This window comes from Danio aesculapii, chromosome 8 (genome assembly GCF_903798145.1).
Source record: "Danio aesculapii chromosome 8, fDanAes4.1, whole genome shotgun sequence".
Taxonomy (NCBI): domain Eukaryota; kingdom Metazoa; phylum Chordata; class Actinopteri; order Cypriniformes; family Danionidae; genus Danio; species Danio aesculapii.
Window position 1 is genome coordinate 38,348,027 of NC_079442.1, and position 18,055 is coordinate 38,366,081.

Sequence of the window (18,055 nt, forward strand, 5' to 3'; positions counted from 1 at the left end):
TTAATTATCTATATTAAGGAATTATTGCATTATTAAGTGTATATGATTTATTTTATATCTTTCACTGGATTATTCAAAACACAAAAGTACCTCAGTGTAATTTTGTCAACTATTCGTCTGAATGACCTGTCTAGACTAAACAATAGGCCCTGATTTAATTTGACTTCCAAACATTATATTATTTTTCTACAAGAAAAGCAAGAATAGCTCAAACGCTCTGCTGCACATGGATTTACAACAATTCAGGAACTCGTAAAAGGAATGAGTGTGTGTTAGACAGGCCATCTGTGTTGAGAATGCAGATAATGTAGTGAGGAAACCCAGACCTCTCTCTGCCGTGCGGAGCGTGATGGTTCACATCTGCACTGGACCGCCGCTCACTCCGAGATCCATGCTTTCCTTCCACTTCTGCTAACCAGCTCTGTGATCGAGAGAGACGGACCAACAGTGAAACAACTAATGTGTGCTACAAACCACAGATCTAATATCCACCTTTTTCCCACAAAATTAGGGGCTGCATTATGGTTTAGGAAACTTTCAGGCTGTGTAACAACAGAAACATTTAGAATTTTCAGGGTCGGTTTCTGGAAAACGTTAAGTCGGATCAGTTGGAAAAGATATAGCAACCCAAGTCAGACGAGTTTGGAGGTTGTAGTATGAACTATCTAGGAGGAGATGAATATAGAAATTAGTCTCAGAAGCAGATGATGACAGAAGAATAATCTGTTTATGTAGTATGTACAGTATGTAGTAACAGTATGTTGGCTTTCTCAAGCCACAATAATAACATACTTTCACAGTACTTTCCTTTAAAATCTAACCAGGTAGCATGTTCAATTGTGTGTAAAACTGGACGATTCATCACTCTCCTTATCCATCAACCAAGAAGGATTCTGTCAGTTGTTCTGACTGCTGCTGCTGCAAAAAAAACTATCCTGAAAAGGTCACACTTTATTTTGATGGTTCGTTTGTAGAATTTAAGTTACATTGCATCTACATGCCAACTAATTCTCATTAGATTATAAGTAGACTGTTAGGTTGGGTTTAGGGTTGGTGTTTGGGTTGGGGTTAGGGTTAGTGTAAGTTGACATGTACTTGCAAAGTTTCTTATAAGTTAAGCTAGTCAGTTAAATGTCTGCTGAAGGAGCAGTATCAACAGATATTAAGCAGACAGTCTACTAATACTCAAATGGACCATCAAAATAAAGTGTTACCCCTAAAATACGACTGGATCCATCTGCTCCAGTTGATCTATCTTGGAGACACTATATACTGGACATTATTAGTTTGGAATACACCACACCCAAAATAAATGGTGCCAGTAAGAAAACTGTACAATTTTGGTCAAATATGAAAGAGACTGTATCACTAAGCCCTATAAGAATTTTCAAAGACCCTCTCAGAACATTGTAAGACTTCATCACCATTTCAAGTTCTAATCAGTATCAAGCATTTAACTTAATAAACAGTTGTTAATAAACAGTTGCAGTTAAATAAATCAATGAAGCACAACCATGCAACAGAACTCAGATAAGCTCGGAAGAAACAAAACTTGAAAGAATAAATAACACTGTTGTATTCAGCGACAGGCTTCAGCCACTGTTTAAACTCGTCTTTCTCCAATCAGGAGAACGCAAACTTACATTTTCCCATTTTGCCACCTGTTTCGCTCTATGGTTTCGCTACATGTGTACAGCGTCACATCACCTTCCCGCGTTTGTCGCAAATTACGTGATATCACCCAGACTGAACCAATCACGTACATGCTGTTGTTAATATTAAGAGGAAAATAAATATATTTTTGGAGTCAAACTCTTTGGACAATGCTTGAACAAAAATTAAGACCTTGTTAAAACGTGATTAAGACTTTTTAATATCTTTTAAAGGCCTTTATTTTCTCATTACTAATTTATCAACTTTTAACAAACAACCTGATATCAGATGTCTCCATCCTGATTTTTTACGTGTTATCGCAGTATTGGGTGGATTTCGGGCTTTGTTGTATATAGTTCAAAATAAAAAATTTTCATTTAAAAAAAAAAAAAAAACAATTAAAAAAAAACTATAAAAAGTAATAAATAACAATTTTAAGTACCTTTATCCAACGCTGTTGTTCACAATATTCATGGTCTGCTTAGTGATAAATCTATTCATTTATTTTAAAATATTTACTGTTAGGAGCATATTGCCAAATTGTTTTTATAACACTTAAACGATTGATAACATTTTAACAGTAGTTACTCGCTCAAAGCAACATGGGTTAAGGGAATAAGGTCTATAAAAACACAAATGTTCACACTACACAGACGCTGCATTATGCTTCTTCCTCCACTAGGTGGCGCTGCAACACAGAGTCGTTCAGCTGTTTCATGTCAGATTTATCCAGATGTACATTTGCGGAGGCCGAGTTTCCTTTAGAGACCTCAACAATAAGTCATTCCTCTGGGAAGGTTACCTCATTTTTATGGATCTCAGAGCGGAGTTTCTCCATGTTGCATATGGTCTCTGATATCTTGGGCTGGAGACTTCCAGGATCTCCCATCTGGGGATTCTTCTCATAGACATCTTTCATTTTGTTGAGAGCATCTCTGGAATAAAGACAATTGTGATTTTGAGACATTTTTCTTTTCCCATTGTTTTAAAAAACCTTAAGTTATGTTGCTTTAGCATGCATGGCAACATATTACTAAAAAATAAACACAATATTTAAAATAAGAACACTAAATGAACTAAATAATAAACTAAATGACTTATTAAATATTTCAATATTAATTCTGTAACACTTTACAATAAGGTTCATTAGTTAATGCCTTTACTAACATTAACTAATCATGAACAACACTTGGACAGCATTTATTAATCATAATTGAACATTTACTAATGCATTATTAACATCCAAGTCCATGCTTGTTAACATTAGTTAATGCACTGTGAGTTAACATGAACTAACAATGAACAACTGTATTTTCATTAACTAAGGTTAACTAACATGAACAAATACGGTAGTAAATGTATTGTTTATTGTTTGTTCATGTTAGAAAATGCATTAACTAACATTAACTAATGAACCATATTGTAAAGTGTGACCGTTAATTCTCTAGCATCTGATTGGTTAAAACTCTACTACTGATCGGTACTACTACTACTACTACTAATAATAATAATAATAAAAATAATAACAATAACGGCCACTCACAACAAACTAAAAAAAATATTTTTAGATGTTAACAAATTTAAATACTTTGAGAAAGTAAATTTATAATATAATTACTGAAAATAGAGAATCAATGATTTAGTATGTATTACAATTAAAATAAATGTAATTTTATCATCAAAATAATTAATATTATTATACAAAAATTATCAAATTTAAATAAACATTTGAACAATAATGAAGAAATTAGTTAATATAAAATATTTTTAAAAAGACATCTTGCATTAGACAATACCAAATTATTAATTAAAATTAAATTAAAAAATGAATGTGTTTTCCTGTATTGATGGTTACTAGTAAACAGAATATAACAGAAATAGACAAAATAAAATCTTAAAACAAACACTCAATGCTACATAATAAAATGTCTTCATTGTCTACCTTTGGTCCTGTTCTTTCTGCAGTTCTTTATTCAGCTCATCGATTCGCTGTTGTAGTTTTTTGCGTCTCTGTTCAGGGGGAAGGTGGCTAAGATCCTCTAGTGTTGGCGCCTGTACAAATACAGGTTATTGGTTGGAGGCAAAGATGCACTGACAAACATCCCGGCACAGTCTGAGCGCACATGATATAAACAGTCACCCTTAAGAGAGATGTCTTTCCTACAGTTTAACGCCGGGCCCTTATGTTTGCATACATTCCAATTCTGGAATTCAGACGATAGTTTATAAACATTACGCCGCACTGTAAGAAAGACATCTTGAAGCTGAACAACAAGAGGAGTTAAGGGATTTTATGGCTGAATACTACAACTAAACACTCAAAGTCTATTCTCAAACCTTATATCTAGACTAAAGCAGTCCAAAACACACTACACTTACCAGCTTTAAAGACCACTGAGAGGTTAAGGTTAGGTCACGCCAATTCAGAAAGAACAAAGACAACAAAATTGCTCATCAACATCACTGAAGTCAACTGAATGCCTTTTGGCTGATGATTTTAGTCACAGAATGGCAGGCCTACGCTGAAGCTCGACTTATTGTAGTTTTAGCTCAGATCATGTGAGTGTATAATAACATAGACAAAGTAAGGCAGTAAAATAGAAGCTAAAAGGAGAACAGGTAATACCGTGGCATTTGGTTTTACAGAAGTAAACCTTAACATGGCTTTCAAATCAGTTAAAGGGATAGTTCACCCAAAACTCAGTGGCTAAAACTAAGTAGCCATTGACTTCCATAGTATCTGCCTAATATTGATGCAAATGGCTACTAGTTTGTAACATAAAACTTATTGTGTTCAACAACAACAACAAAAAAACGTGTAGAAAAACATAAAAAAAAATGAAGAGTAAATGTCCAGTTTTGAGTGAACTGTCCTTATGAACTGTTAGTAAAAGGACGATCCATTATTATGGCACTTGTCAAAGTTAGAGCTATAAACACAACATATGATTTAATAAATATATCCATGCAACATGCTTCTAGCAACTTGACAAATCTGCAAACATTCAGTGGGTCTAACCCAAGTAATTGTTGAGAAAACTTGTAAGATTTCAGATTTTTAAGAGTTCAAAACACCTTGCTAAACTGTATGTGAACGCCATTTTTCCCTCTGTTGTTTAGAAAAATCTCTTTGGATATAACTGAAATGACTTTGATGGACAGTTTTCTACAATAGGATTTACAATTTAAACATTTCTGGTAAACTAAATTGGCCTGGCTTTTATCCAAAACACTTTGTTCAGTACTTAAAAGATCTTCAAAGAAGAATTATTCAAAACAGTGAATCTCCCAGACTAAACTCAATGTATATCCAGATGATGTTTGTACATTTATTACCGCGTCCCCATTTTCAAGTGTGTTTAAAGAGATAGTTCACCCAAAAATCTGCAATTGATTTACACGCTCTCAATGCATCCAAGATATAGGTGACTTTTTTTCTTCTTTAGCTGAACATTAAAGAAGATTTATAGCTTAAACTGTGGTTATTGGTGGTTCATAAACTGCAAGTCAATGTTTAATGGCATTTTTTTGAGTAAAAAAAAAAACATAAATATGCAAAAGAAACTGAACAACCAGTGGCTCCAGATGATATATTGAGGTCTCGTGCCTGTGCAAGAAACTACAAATTATTTACATGATTACCTTTCACAAACATCATAAGCAAACAGTCTAAATGAATGCATTCACGTCTGGAACTTTTAAAAAGGTTTTTTTTTTTTATTCTGCCGGCTGTCATTGACTTAAATTTTCAGAATCACCAAGGACTTTTATTGCTCTGCCGAAAATAATCACCTAAATTACTCGGAAGTAAATGAACAGTAAATTGGCAGTTTTGGATGAAATATTCTGTTAAGGTGCATTCACAATGACAGTGATTTCAAGTGTCAAAGTTACTAAAAGTCATTCATTTTGCAAGAGATAAACAAGCACAATCAGTATCACTTGATAGTAGGCCTGTCATAAGAATTTTTTGTTGGGCAATTTACACTCACTAGCCACTTTATTAGGCACACTATTAGTACTGAGTTGGACACCCTTTTGTCTTCAGAACTGCCTTAATCCTTCGTGAAATAGATTCAACAAGGTATTGGAAATATTCCTCAGAGATTTTGGTCCACATTGACATGATAGCGTCACGCAGTTGCTGCAGATTTGTCGGCTGCACATCCATGATGCGAATCTCCCATTCAACCACATCCCAAAGGTGCTCTATCAGATTGAGCTCAGGTGACTGTGAAGGTCATTTTAGTACAGTGACATTGTCATGTTCAAGAAACCACTCTGAGATGATTCATACTTTATGACATGGCGAATTATCCTGCATACTTCGGCTGTAATGAGTGGTTATTTGAGTTATTGTTGCCTTTCTATCAGCTCAAATCAGTCTGACCATTCTCCTCTGACATCAACAAGGCATCTCAACAAATATTTTCTCTTTTTCAGACCATTCTCTGTAAAGTCACCTAAATCACCTTTTCTTCTCCATTCTGATGCTCGGTTTGAACTGCAGCAGATCATTTTGACCATGTCTACATGCATTGAGTTGCTGCCATGTGATTAGCTGATTAGAAATTTGCATTAAGCAGTTGAACAGGTGTACATAATAAAGTGGCCGTGAGTGTATTGTGACAGAAATTGTTCTCATAAGCGTTTATATTGTCATTTTGAGATCATTTTATACCACTGATTATGTTTACATAACAGCATAATAATGCAAATAGCCATAAACACTTTAAAATACTTATTACTAAGGTTATTTAGATTCTATAATTTGATGTTAAAAAGGTAAATGTCCTATTATATATATACACTATCAAATGCCCTGTTATATATACTATCAAATGTTCTATTAGTTCAATGTCCAATTATAAAGTTTGACAGCGTTGAGGTAGAAAGAAAATGTCATAGTATTATGGCTTTAACGTCATTTGTGAATGTATATTGTGGCAATGGCAAAAACTATTAAGATCATCTACGTTTTGCACGATTAGTCAATATATTGATTATTGTGACAGGCCTAGTTGAGAGATGAGGCATTAAAGCAATAAAAGCACAACCAACGCAAACCTGTGCATTTGCTTTTTGAGTCCCAATGATTAAAATCACTGTCAGTGTGAAAACAGACGTAGAGATACATGTAGAGATACAAAGGTGTATTAAATAATCCAAATAACGAAAACAAACCAAGAAAAAAAAAAAGAAAAAAAAAAAAGAACACACACCCACCCAAAACTTCCCTCCACCATGATCTGCTGCTTTATGCAACAAATCAAACCTTCATTTTAAACCCAGAGTTAAAACCAGGGGCACAGCTCTTTGGACCCAGATAAAGCTATATACTTTCACACATATGAGCATCAGGATCTACTGCTTCCTTTCAAGAGGAATTAGCTAAACCATGGGTGAGAGAAACTGGCCCAAGCGTTAGCGTAAGCTAATGTCGAAATCACAGCAAACCCACACATGCCAGGCCGACTCTTACCCCTCTTCTCACAGCTCGGAAGGTCGTGATCTTAGATTTTGCATTTCTCATTTCAGATAGTTGGTTAGCTTTCCGCTCTGAAGGAAATTTAGGAGTCTGGAAATGGCTAGAGGGAAAACTCGGGCGGGAAGGAGGTGGGATGGATGGGGGAAGCTGTGACAACAAGGATTTATGGTGAACTAAAAAACAAACAAATAAATGGACATGCTAAACTTTGATCACTGAACTAACTGGTTAGATGAGTCTAGTCTAGCTAGCTTAAATTACATTACATCATTCAAATGAAGGGATTTAAAAACAAGAAATACTTTCTAGGGAAGGACAAACTGAAAGTCATGCTCTTTAAAACAAAAAAGACATAAAATGACAAAGTTTGTAGGTACTAACAGCACAGGTCTGAAAGCAGAAGTTAAAGTTCTACCTAGACAGACTGGCGGTCATGTGGGCTTTTAATGCATCACCTATTCTATACAAATGAGTCTTAAAATGGAACAGAAGTCAATAAAGAACATTTATTTTTTGTTGTTAAACTCACCTTGGGTTTCTTTCCAAAGAGCCAGAGTTTGTTTTTGGTCCTGCTGATTGCATGTTTGGGGTCTGGTTTGCCTCCCTCTGTTTTGGGGGTCCCAATAGTACTGTCTGACCCTGTTCGCTGGATGTTCTGACTGAAGTCTTCAAAAGGGAAATCACCAGGGGGTTCAAAACCAGACTTGAACGACTCCACTACAATCCAGAATCCTGTTGATGACAATAGTATGCTTGATCATTTTTAGACCCAAGTGAAAGTTTTATTTACTAGCATTCACCGTTCATTGAAAGAAACAGTATTATAATTCACAAGAAAGCATCAATTTGACCACAAGTAACAGTAAAGACATGCATGATGTTAGGAAAGACGTTTATTTCTAGTAAATGTTATTATTTTGAACAGTTTCTGTTAATAAAAAATACAGAAGAAAAATGTCAAAATGTTTAGGCAATTATTTTATCATTTATATTGATATTATATAGTAATGGCTAATTACAGAAATTAATTAATTGCATTTAAATTATTCAAATAAAATGTTTAGTTTTTTTAATTGCAATAATACCATTTTATAATATTGCTGCTGCTAGAGTCTTTTTGATCAAATAAATGCAGCTATAAGAAGCATAAAAGACGTATTTTAGACTTTGGAGCGATAATAAACATCTTTATTTATCTGGACATCCATCTGCAATAGTCGTGCATCAAGTATTTATGCATGTTCGATGTGCATATGAATTGCAGATTAACCCTTTCATCTGTACGATCACACCGGTGTGATTACAACGTTCAGAGTGCACGTCATCAACTTCTAAAACTAAAATAAAAAAGGTGTGCAGCGCTGGTCATATATCACAGTTTAATTTGTGCTTTCAAACAAATAATGATTATTTTATTATGATTATTAATACGATTATTATTTTAATACGATTATTAAGCTGATTATTAAGCTAAATTACTCATTAAGCTGTTTAAAAGACAAAATATATGTTCTATCACATCTGAGAATCGGAGTATCATAAATTTCACAACATTATTCGATTATTTGTCAATATTTACAGAAAAGGGCAAATAGAAACAAAATAAGACACATACATAGAAGAAAAAAACTAACGCAGAAGGGTCAGATGGAGTATTTAAAACTCGCATGTGAAAGGGTTAATTGCAAATAATTAACACTTTTTAATTATTTAAAATTATTTAAATAATTGTGTAAAATAAAAAAAAAATATTACTGTGTAAATATTTCAAGCTACTTTAAAGTATTGAGATGCAAAAGAATACAGTGAAGGCTACACAATGAAATTTTACTCATGAATATGATTTCTGTACGTTTACTGTTAGACTCTCCAGAAAACCACTTCTTATTTACTTTTTATGTTTTTTTCTATTTTATATTATATACAGTGGTCCCTCGCTAAAATGTGGTTCACCTTTCATGGCCTCGCAGTTTTGCTTATTTTTAGTGTAATTTGACAAGCTTTTTTTTTTCCTGTTTTCACAGCGCATTGTGTTTTGTGTCCTGATAGGCCAATCTCCTCCATGTCTCCTTACAGTACAGAATGCGTTCAGCTTGCAAATTAACATAAATCTTCAATCGCTAGCAGTGTGAGTTTCAACAAGGATGCAAAAATGATTGTAACTGCCCGCAGCAAGACCATTGTAAAGGGGGTTGCACACCGGATGCGCACACATGGTCTAACAAACCGGAAATTTCTGCCATGCACCACAGAGCACTATCTGAATAACATCATTTTAAATAACATGCGAATGTGCATATCCGATGTGTGGTACTTCTAACTGTTATGTGTGCAGTGCATCCAATGTACGAACCCTTAAGGTCTGCTGTAGCTTTGTGGATCAGTGACTGCAGGAAAAAAAAGTGTCTGACAACAGGTTTTGAACTTTGGTTTCATTCTATAATACTGGACTTATTTTTCTATGAAGGTTTGAAGTTTTTCAAGAGTGTTTAAACTAGAGAGAGAAGTGTGAAAATGTTTATGCCTGTCTGAGAAAAGTGTATAAAGTGTGTAGTGAGGGGATTTACAGACTTAAAACATCTATAATTATTGTAAAAAATAAAGCTGACTACTTCGCGGATTTCGCCTATTGGAGTTATTTTTAGAACGCAACTGTAAACAAATTTGTTTATTTTATTTTATGTACTCCTCAACAAAAATCACACAAATCATGCTAAAATAGTGAAATCTTTTCAAACAGAGTTACTTATGTTATTTGGTAAAATTATCTTATACTGCATAACAAAAGTAATTAATTAAGTATTGTAATGTCAGCCTTTTCCAAAATTACGCAGCCCTAATAAAGTGAGAACTATAGTGTTGGTAAACTGTTAAAGGAGGCACGAGGCACGATGGTTAACTGGTCTGGGATGACTGTGTGTTTGTCAAGGGTGTGGAACTATTACAAAAGTGTTCTGGCTTCATGTCACCCGTTTAACAGCCTCTAAGCGGCTCTCTTGACCTCAGCATTTGAGCAGAGGGCATTAGGAAATCTCAAAACAACGTAAGCAAGCTCGTAAATAAAAGCGTGAACAGAATCAGGTCATAATCAGAGCCGACTGGTTTAGCGTAAGGCAGGGCAAGCCTTGACCAATGGAGTCAAAAGTGAAAATGATTTAAGAGTTCAAGGAGTCAAATTCTATAAATTCCTAAGAGTTCAAATTCTATAAATTAAAGTAATTGTCATCAATGAAATTACAACACAATTCCTATAAAGAAAGAGTTATAAATAAATTTTTAAAAAGGAATCTCAAATCCTAAATTATTTTTGAGACATGCATATTTTATGTTATATTTCTTTAGTTCTGCATCTAAATGTCAGGTTTTGGGGTCTGTAAGCTTTTTTTGTTTGTTTTTTTTTCGCTCAGCAGCAAAAATACTATGCATTTTAAAATCTTTAATTTTGAGTGAAGGTTTCCACAACACAAATTAGCAGAATGAAACAAAACTCTGGAAGCATAAAGACTAGAGTAATGATGCCATCACAGGAATAATTTCAAATGATAATTATAATTTTTTTTGGTAACGCTTTAAAATATGTAAAAATATTAATTCATTTACTACCATGATCGAATGGTACGCCCACAACAGTGATTTACATGTAAAGTCAATGCAAAAGCAAATAGACATCCTGTGGCACGAGTGCCGTGATTCGCGCGAACAAAGAGGCGAGAGTTTTTACGCATTTGACTCACGAATCGCACAAGTTGAAAAAACCTAAACTTCAATAGACATTCGCGGCGCGTTAACCAATCACGAGCTTGCTCTTGTAGGGGCATGATTATGACGTAGTGCCTGTTGTTGGTGTCCCGAGGGGAAATCCTCTTGCCGACACCGGACAACAACTCATCAAACTGGACTCGGCTCAGTCTGAATCACTGGTGAAAGCTTCCATTATCCAGGTACAGTTTCTGGAGGATTTGATAAACTTACAGAGCTGGATGCACCTATGAAAGAATCTAGTGCACTCAGACAAGACGCCCAATGAATCTACGCTGTTTTTCAGCCTTCCTTAATCACAGCTACTATCACCATAAAACCCATGCTAGCCATTTAGCAACAAAGCTAGTAACCGGGGAGACAGAAGCCCTGCCCATGACACAAATCAGCGTCTATTATGAAGTAAATTTGACGCGCAAATGAAGCGAATTTGACGCCCAAATAAAGCGAGTAAATTCAAAATGTTAACAACTTTATTAATAATCATACTTCAACTTTTGCTAACGCATTATTAAAACACTAGCTTCAGCTTGTTAACAGTTCATTATTTATTTCAATCATTATTTATTTAAATTAACGGTAACATTTTACAATAAGGTTCATTAGTTAATGCCTTTACTAACATTAACTAATCATGAACAACACTTGGACAGCATTTATTAATCTTAATTAAACATTTACTAATGTATTATTAGCATCCAAGTCCATGCTTGTTAACATTAGTTAATGCACTGTGAGTTAACATGAACTAACAATGAACAACTGTATTTTCATTAACTAACGTTAACTAACATGAACAAATACTGTAGTAAATGTTTTATTCATTGTTTGTTCATGTTAGTAAATGCATTAATTAACATTAACTAATGAACCTTCTTGTAAAGTGTGACCTAATTAACTAATGTTACAAAGATATAATAAATACTGAAATACTGTAATAAATGTATTGCTCATTGTTCAATGTTCATGTTAGTAAATACATTAAAAAGTGCATTAGTTAAATGTTTAAGTGTTTTTAATAACTTTCATAACTTAATATAATTATAAAATAAATAAGAAAGCAGATTTATAGTATAATATGCGGTTTCACAAAATTTTAGTAATTATTGTTTTATTTAACTCAATGTAGCCTGGAGGAGTATGAGATCTTTTCAAAAACATCCAAAACATCCTACTGAACCCAAACAGAAAGATAAAGAGAGAGAGAGGGAGACCAAAACAGAGCAAAAAACAAAACAAAAAAGTAATCGGTGGTTGTGGTGCCACACTCGACCTTTATAAGCATCAATGCTGGCGACAGCACTAAGAAAATGAGCAACTAGTGTTTCTCTCATCCTCCCCTGCTCCCAATCATCCACTCCCTCGTTTCCTCTCACCCACTCACTGGCTCTAATATACTCTTTTTTTTTTTGCTGTGAGTGTAGTGAACCGCAGCTACCATGAAGATCACAGGTGCAAAATTACTTCAGGCAGAAGAACAGCACATGCCCTTGAGTTCATAATGGAGGGCAGTAAGATATTTGAGGCAACCAAGGGATGGAGGACGCGTAATTAAAAATGTAATTTATTCCGGTGATGCAAAGGTACATTTTCAGCATAATTACTCCAGTCTTCAGTGTCACATGGACCTTCAGAAATCATTCTGATATCCCTATTCGGTGCTCAAAAAACATTTTTCTATTATCAACTGTGCTGTTTAAAAAAAAAGTTTTTGTGAAACATGTTTTTGTTACATTCTAAATGTTTTTATGATTACTTTGATTAGTAAAACATTTTAATTACATTAGGGAAAAAAACATACCCTTCGCTCGTCCACATTTTTAGCAGCGGTAACCATGCCTTCCAGGCATTTTGAGACGATGGGAACGACTCTTCGCTCAACCTCAGCAAAACTCCGGTACATCTCACCGAGTTTCACTGTTCGCCGCTCATCCATGTTTTGAAGATTCTACATGAGCACAAACACAGAACTTCAGTCACAAAAACTACAATTCATGCCTGCCACTAACAAACTCTAGCTGTCAAAAATACAAATTAAAACTCCAACAAGCCCTTCAAATTCAATTAAGCTTCCATTTTACATAAGATTTCTCATATTATATACTATGAAATATGTCTTCTCTATCCATTCATCCACCTATCCTAGCTAAAGCATGTGCTAAAAAAAGTTGAGTTAAATTATGTCCTAAAATGTTGCTGTAATATTAGAAACATAATAGCAATTTGATAAAACATGCTAGTGCAGGTATGCATGCTAAACAGGTACTAAAAATGTTAGTAGTCTAATATGTAATGTTAGAAACGTGCTAAGAATGAGCTAACAGTGTTAAATCATGCTATAAATATGCTCTGTGTTTGGCAAATCATGCTAAGAAACGTTATCAGTCCATTCTGCCATATTAGAAACATCCTAGAAGCATAGCATCAATGAGCCAAAGCATGACAGCCGTTTAGTAAATTATGAAAAAAAATGCTACTAAAACATTTTAGCAGCATGTTAAATAATACAATCTTGTCCAAAACTATTGTAAATCATGGTAGCAGTGTGGTAAATTATGCCACCAGTGCAGTTAGAAATGTGCTAAAACATGCCAGCAAAGAGAAAATGTGCCAGAACATATGAGCAAGGAAGTAAATAATGGTGGAAAGATGCTAACAAAGTGCTAAAACATGCAAGCAGTAAGGTACATTTTGCAGCAAACATGCTAAAACACGATAACAAATGGTTTTTAACTTTAAGCTTAGCTTTGATGAACTAACTCAAACATCACAATTGAATTTTCAGAAACTAAAAGATGAGAGATGTCATTACAGTGAATATCTGAGGGATGGCCTGGTTGAAATGTTTCCACTGTTCACCATTAAAGTTCTGCAACTGGGCCGCATACTCGTTCTTGCTCTCCTCCGCCATGTGTTGTCTCAGATACAGCTGGGACTTTGCCTAAGACAGAATGATTAGTCATCTGTATTACTAATACATCAGGAATACAACCGAGGCTTCCAGTATTAGCCCCAAGAACTGCACTCAAGTGCTGTTTTACAATGATATCGGAACAACATTTAGTCAATAACTGTAAGATATCAAGTAAATAAATACCTTTTCAACTTCTGACTTTGTGGCGTTGATGTCATTGTCTAACCTCTCGTACATCATCTGCGATTTCTCTGCCTCTTTGCATTCCCGTTCAAACTTCTTTTTACTCTGTTAAATCCAAACGGAAAAGCAGACACATGTAGTTAGGATGTCAAAACAAGCATGACGCATTTCCTGCAACCCTACCTAATCATTAATGATCTTCCTGCATAAAATACGGTCAGGAGATGATTCAGCAATGGCATACACAACAAGTCAAAAGTTTGAGAAACAGTCAAATTTGTTTTTCATAAGTGTATTCTGTTCACAAAGCCTGCATATAAAGTTGAAGTCAAAATTATTAGCCCTACTGTGAATTTTTTTTTCTCTTTCAAATATTTTCCAAATGATGTTTAACAGAGCAAAGAATTTTTCACAGTATTTCCTATAATATTTCTTAATATTAATATATAATATATAATATATAATATATAAAATATAAGTCTTGTTTGTTTTACCTATTTGCTTTTATCTAGAATTTTAAGGTCAATATTATTAGCCCACTTTTTTTTCTCGATTATCTACAGAGCAGACCATCATTATACAATAACATGTCTAATTACCCTAACTTGCCTAGTTAACCTAATTAACCTACTGTAGTTAAGCCTTTAAATGTTGCTAAGCTAAATACTAGTATCTTGAAAAAAATCTAGTAATCTAGTAAAACATTATGTACTGTCATCATGGCAAAGATAAAATACATCAGCTTTTAGAAATTAGTCATTAAAGGGTACCTATTTTATCCCCTTATCTTAAGACTTAAGATGAGTCTTTTGTGTTTCCAGAATGTCTGTAAAGTTTCAGCTTAAAATACCCATCAGTTTATTTGTTATACCTTTCTGAATCTGAAATTTTAGCTGTTAGGACATTGTAGCTATTTTGTTGCCTGTGCCTTTAATGCAAATGAGCTGGTTCTCCTTGCCTACCATCCCCACATGCGTTTCAGAGCAACAGAGATCTCTTTGTATTGCTCTGATTCATGTAGCCTTCACATGGATAAACAGCACAGTAACAAACAAGAATGAAGCAGATCTCCCTTACTACAGTAAGAACTTTCCCAGCAGTTATTTGATATATTTGAGTCACATAATGAGTCACACACAATGTCATTATAAAGTTTGCATACACGCACGCACTTTTAGCTTTGCATTGTTTTTGCACGGCAAACGGAATCTGAAGCATCTTCTTTTAAAATTGTACTGACACTATGCGGCTGTGGTACTGAATTAAGTAGCGATTTTACTGTGTTTATTACAAACATGCACATTTTAAAAAGGTTTTAACTTGTGAAAATTCTGAAGCTTAATTTTGACATGACCCCAGCTTTGTACTTATTGAATCTTAATGCAAATAATCTGTTTAAAAAGATGCATTCCAGTTATTTATTGTATCGGTATATTTAGCTAAAAAATGTATTTTGCTACTCTGGTCTGCATCACAAGCTCCATCTTTTAAAATGTGGATATCACAGATTGCTACATGGCTACCATTAGAAAACTTACCTATGACAAACATGAAAAATCTGATAGATTTTGGTCAATTTGGTCTCCCCTTTGGGAGTACATAAAAGAGCTCTCTTAAGTTAATACAACATCCTTGACATTCATTTACAATCTTTGTTATAACCTACACTTAAAGACTACTTTAAGATGATGTAATTGTACTTTTAATTATTCTTCACCTATTTATTTATTTTTTTACATTAATTTCTCTGTTACTTTCACTCTCAAGACTGTACATTCTCTTTAATGTTAAAACATTTTGATGTTAATGTTTTGTGAATATGGGTAAACTTGTAAAACGCCTTCTTGATTACATTTGATGATGATTGATGATCACAGAGAGCTGAACAGATCTTTTAATTCCAGTTGCTTTGCACACGTCCTATCTTGTGGATATTATTATACGTGTTACTACAGAGACTTGTTAATGCGCAGCTGTCAATTTAACGTCTATATTAATGTCAGGAAATAAAAAAAAAAAAACGTATTGTGTTTCTATCATGCCAATATGACTGAACACACTATACCTAAACACAGTACAGTCCAAACAGCTTACGAAAGATGATTTTCATCATAAGTGCCCTTTAAAACTATTATGTTTAAAAATGTGTTAAAATAAAATCTTCTTTCTGTTAAACTGAAATTGGGGGAAAAGAATACAAGGGGGGCTAATAATTCAGGAAGGCTAATGATTCTGACTTCAACTGTATATGATCAATTTATTCATTTATATTAAGAAAAAGTCTTTTTTTCATTTTACTGTACAAACAAACATTCAAAACAGTACAGAGAGTGAATGCGATAATGAAATGTGTGTAAAAAGCTTCCAGAGCATCTGTGTTTAATTTCGTGACAGTGCAAGAAAAAGGAATACCTATGTTATTACGGCATGGCCATTCTCAACGCCAGATTCAGCTGTTGCTGGCCTTAATCTGCAGCAACCATAAAGCTGCACAAATACTCCAGCCATGAGTCTACAAAACTTTCGGACAGGCAGGAAATGTACGGGATGCAGGAATGTGGTATGAAGCGAAGCGAGAGGGAGAATGGAAAGAGAGAGCCTGATAACACCAATGTGGCACAGGAAAATTTCCATTTGTGCACTGCCAACGGTCTTTGTCACTTTCTTCTGCTTTTTACTTGCACATAAACACACACACAGAGACATCTGGATCTGCATGTCTGGATCCCTGGTCACAGCTGGAGGAGAGGTTGTGAATCGGTCACTCGCACTCAGCCTCCGTTCAACTAGACGTACAAACACAGCAATCTGAATATTCTGGGGATTGTCCAAAATGTCAGCGGTTGATACCAATACCAGGGAAATTTCATGTTTCTTGTTACTAACAGACAGCAGAGGAAAAAACAGGCCATTGCAACATAAAGTAACGAAGAATAACAACAAAGTGTTTCCTAACTCAATGATTATGTAAATACTGCTTCTGAGCTATCAAATGATGATTTAAATAACTTATAATTAAAAGAAGTTATTAATAATGTTAATTAATTATTAAGTGTCTCACATGAAATAAAGAACAAAGAAACATTACAATAGAAAAATAAACAAATGACGCAACAAAATGAAACTGTTTGATCTATTTGTAGTGGTATCAAGTAATCAAAATGAATTTTTTTTACAGTGGCATTATATTACTATAATTACTATATTACAGTATATGGGTTGTCACGATACTGGAATTCGATACATATCGGTACTGAAATTTTAAAAATGTCCATTGCCCGCTAACATTTGAGCGTTGAGAACGTTCTTAAACAGCACTGATTTGCCTTTGTGTTCACATGCTCAACACAAATCACTGGGTGATTGGTTGTGAAGGTCATCAGTTCACCAAACTCACCGTTGTTTACTGAGTGCAGCCACAGATACAGGGACACTGGTGTTTCAAAATCACGTCGATCAGCTGGTCTATTTATAAGCTGACATATGAGAGATCCGCTGATGAATCGTGACTTTAAAACGCTTTAGTGTCACTATATCTGTGGTAGCACGCAGTAAACAGCTGTGAGTTCAGTGAACCGATGACCTTCATGGCCAATCACAGTCATTTCTGTTGAGCACGTGAACACAAGGGCAAATACGCATTTAAGAACGTGCTCCACGGTGTTAAATGTTTGCGGGAAACGGACGTTTCTAAAATTTCAGTACCGATTGGTATCGAATTCCAGTATCGTGACATTATCGTGTTGTTGTTCTGCATGCTTCAGATAATAAAATGAATAATGTTAAATAAAATTATAATGTTTATTAACTAGTAATAAAAGTAAATTGTAAATACAATAAAGAACAAAAACAAATAATAATTAAATTGCATTCATTAATTTAATATTAGTATACTACTACTAATAATAATAATAAATAATACTAATTAGGGCTGTGCGATTTGGGGAAAATATCTAATTGCGATTTTTTTGACAGATATTGCAATTTCGATTTTATTTGCGATTTAATTTTGTAGTCAAGTTGATCATTAAACAATCTGTATTTTAGCTTCTTACAGC

At 34.3% G+C, this 18,055-nt stretch overlaps 1 protein-coding gene across 1 annotated transcript in view; it reads right to left on the minus strand.

Moving 5' to 3' along the window:
* Window positions 1–18,055, minus strand: part of fnbp1l (formin binding protein 1-like) — a 100,624-nt gene that overhangs the window by 7,183 nt on the left and 75,386 nt on the right. The window contains exons 6-13 of the mRNA XM_056463200.1: window positions 13,998–14,102; window positions 13,713–13,841; window positions 12,702–12,848; window positions 9,495–9,528; window positions 7,671–7,873; window positions 3,596–3,705; window positions 2,456–2,588; window positions 327–421 (exon numbers count right to left, since the gene is read on the minus strand). Coding sequence (XP_056319175.1) covers window positions 327–421; window positions 2,456–2,588; window positions 3,596–3,705; window positions 7,671–7,873; window positions 9,495–9,528; window positions 12,702–12,848; window positions 13,713–13,841; window positions 13,998–14,102 — 956 coding nt within the window. The remainder of the gene's footprint in view (window positions 1–326; window positions 422–2,455; window positions 2,589–3,595; window positions 3,706–7,670; window positions 7,874–9,494; window positions 9,529–12,701; window positions 12,849–13,712; window positions 13,842–13,997; window positions 14,103–18,055) is intronic.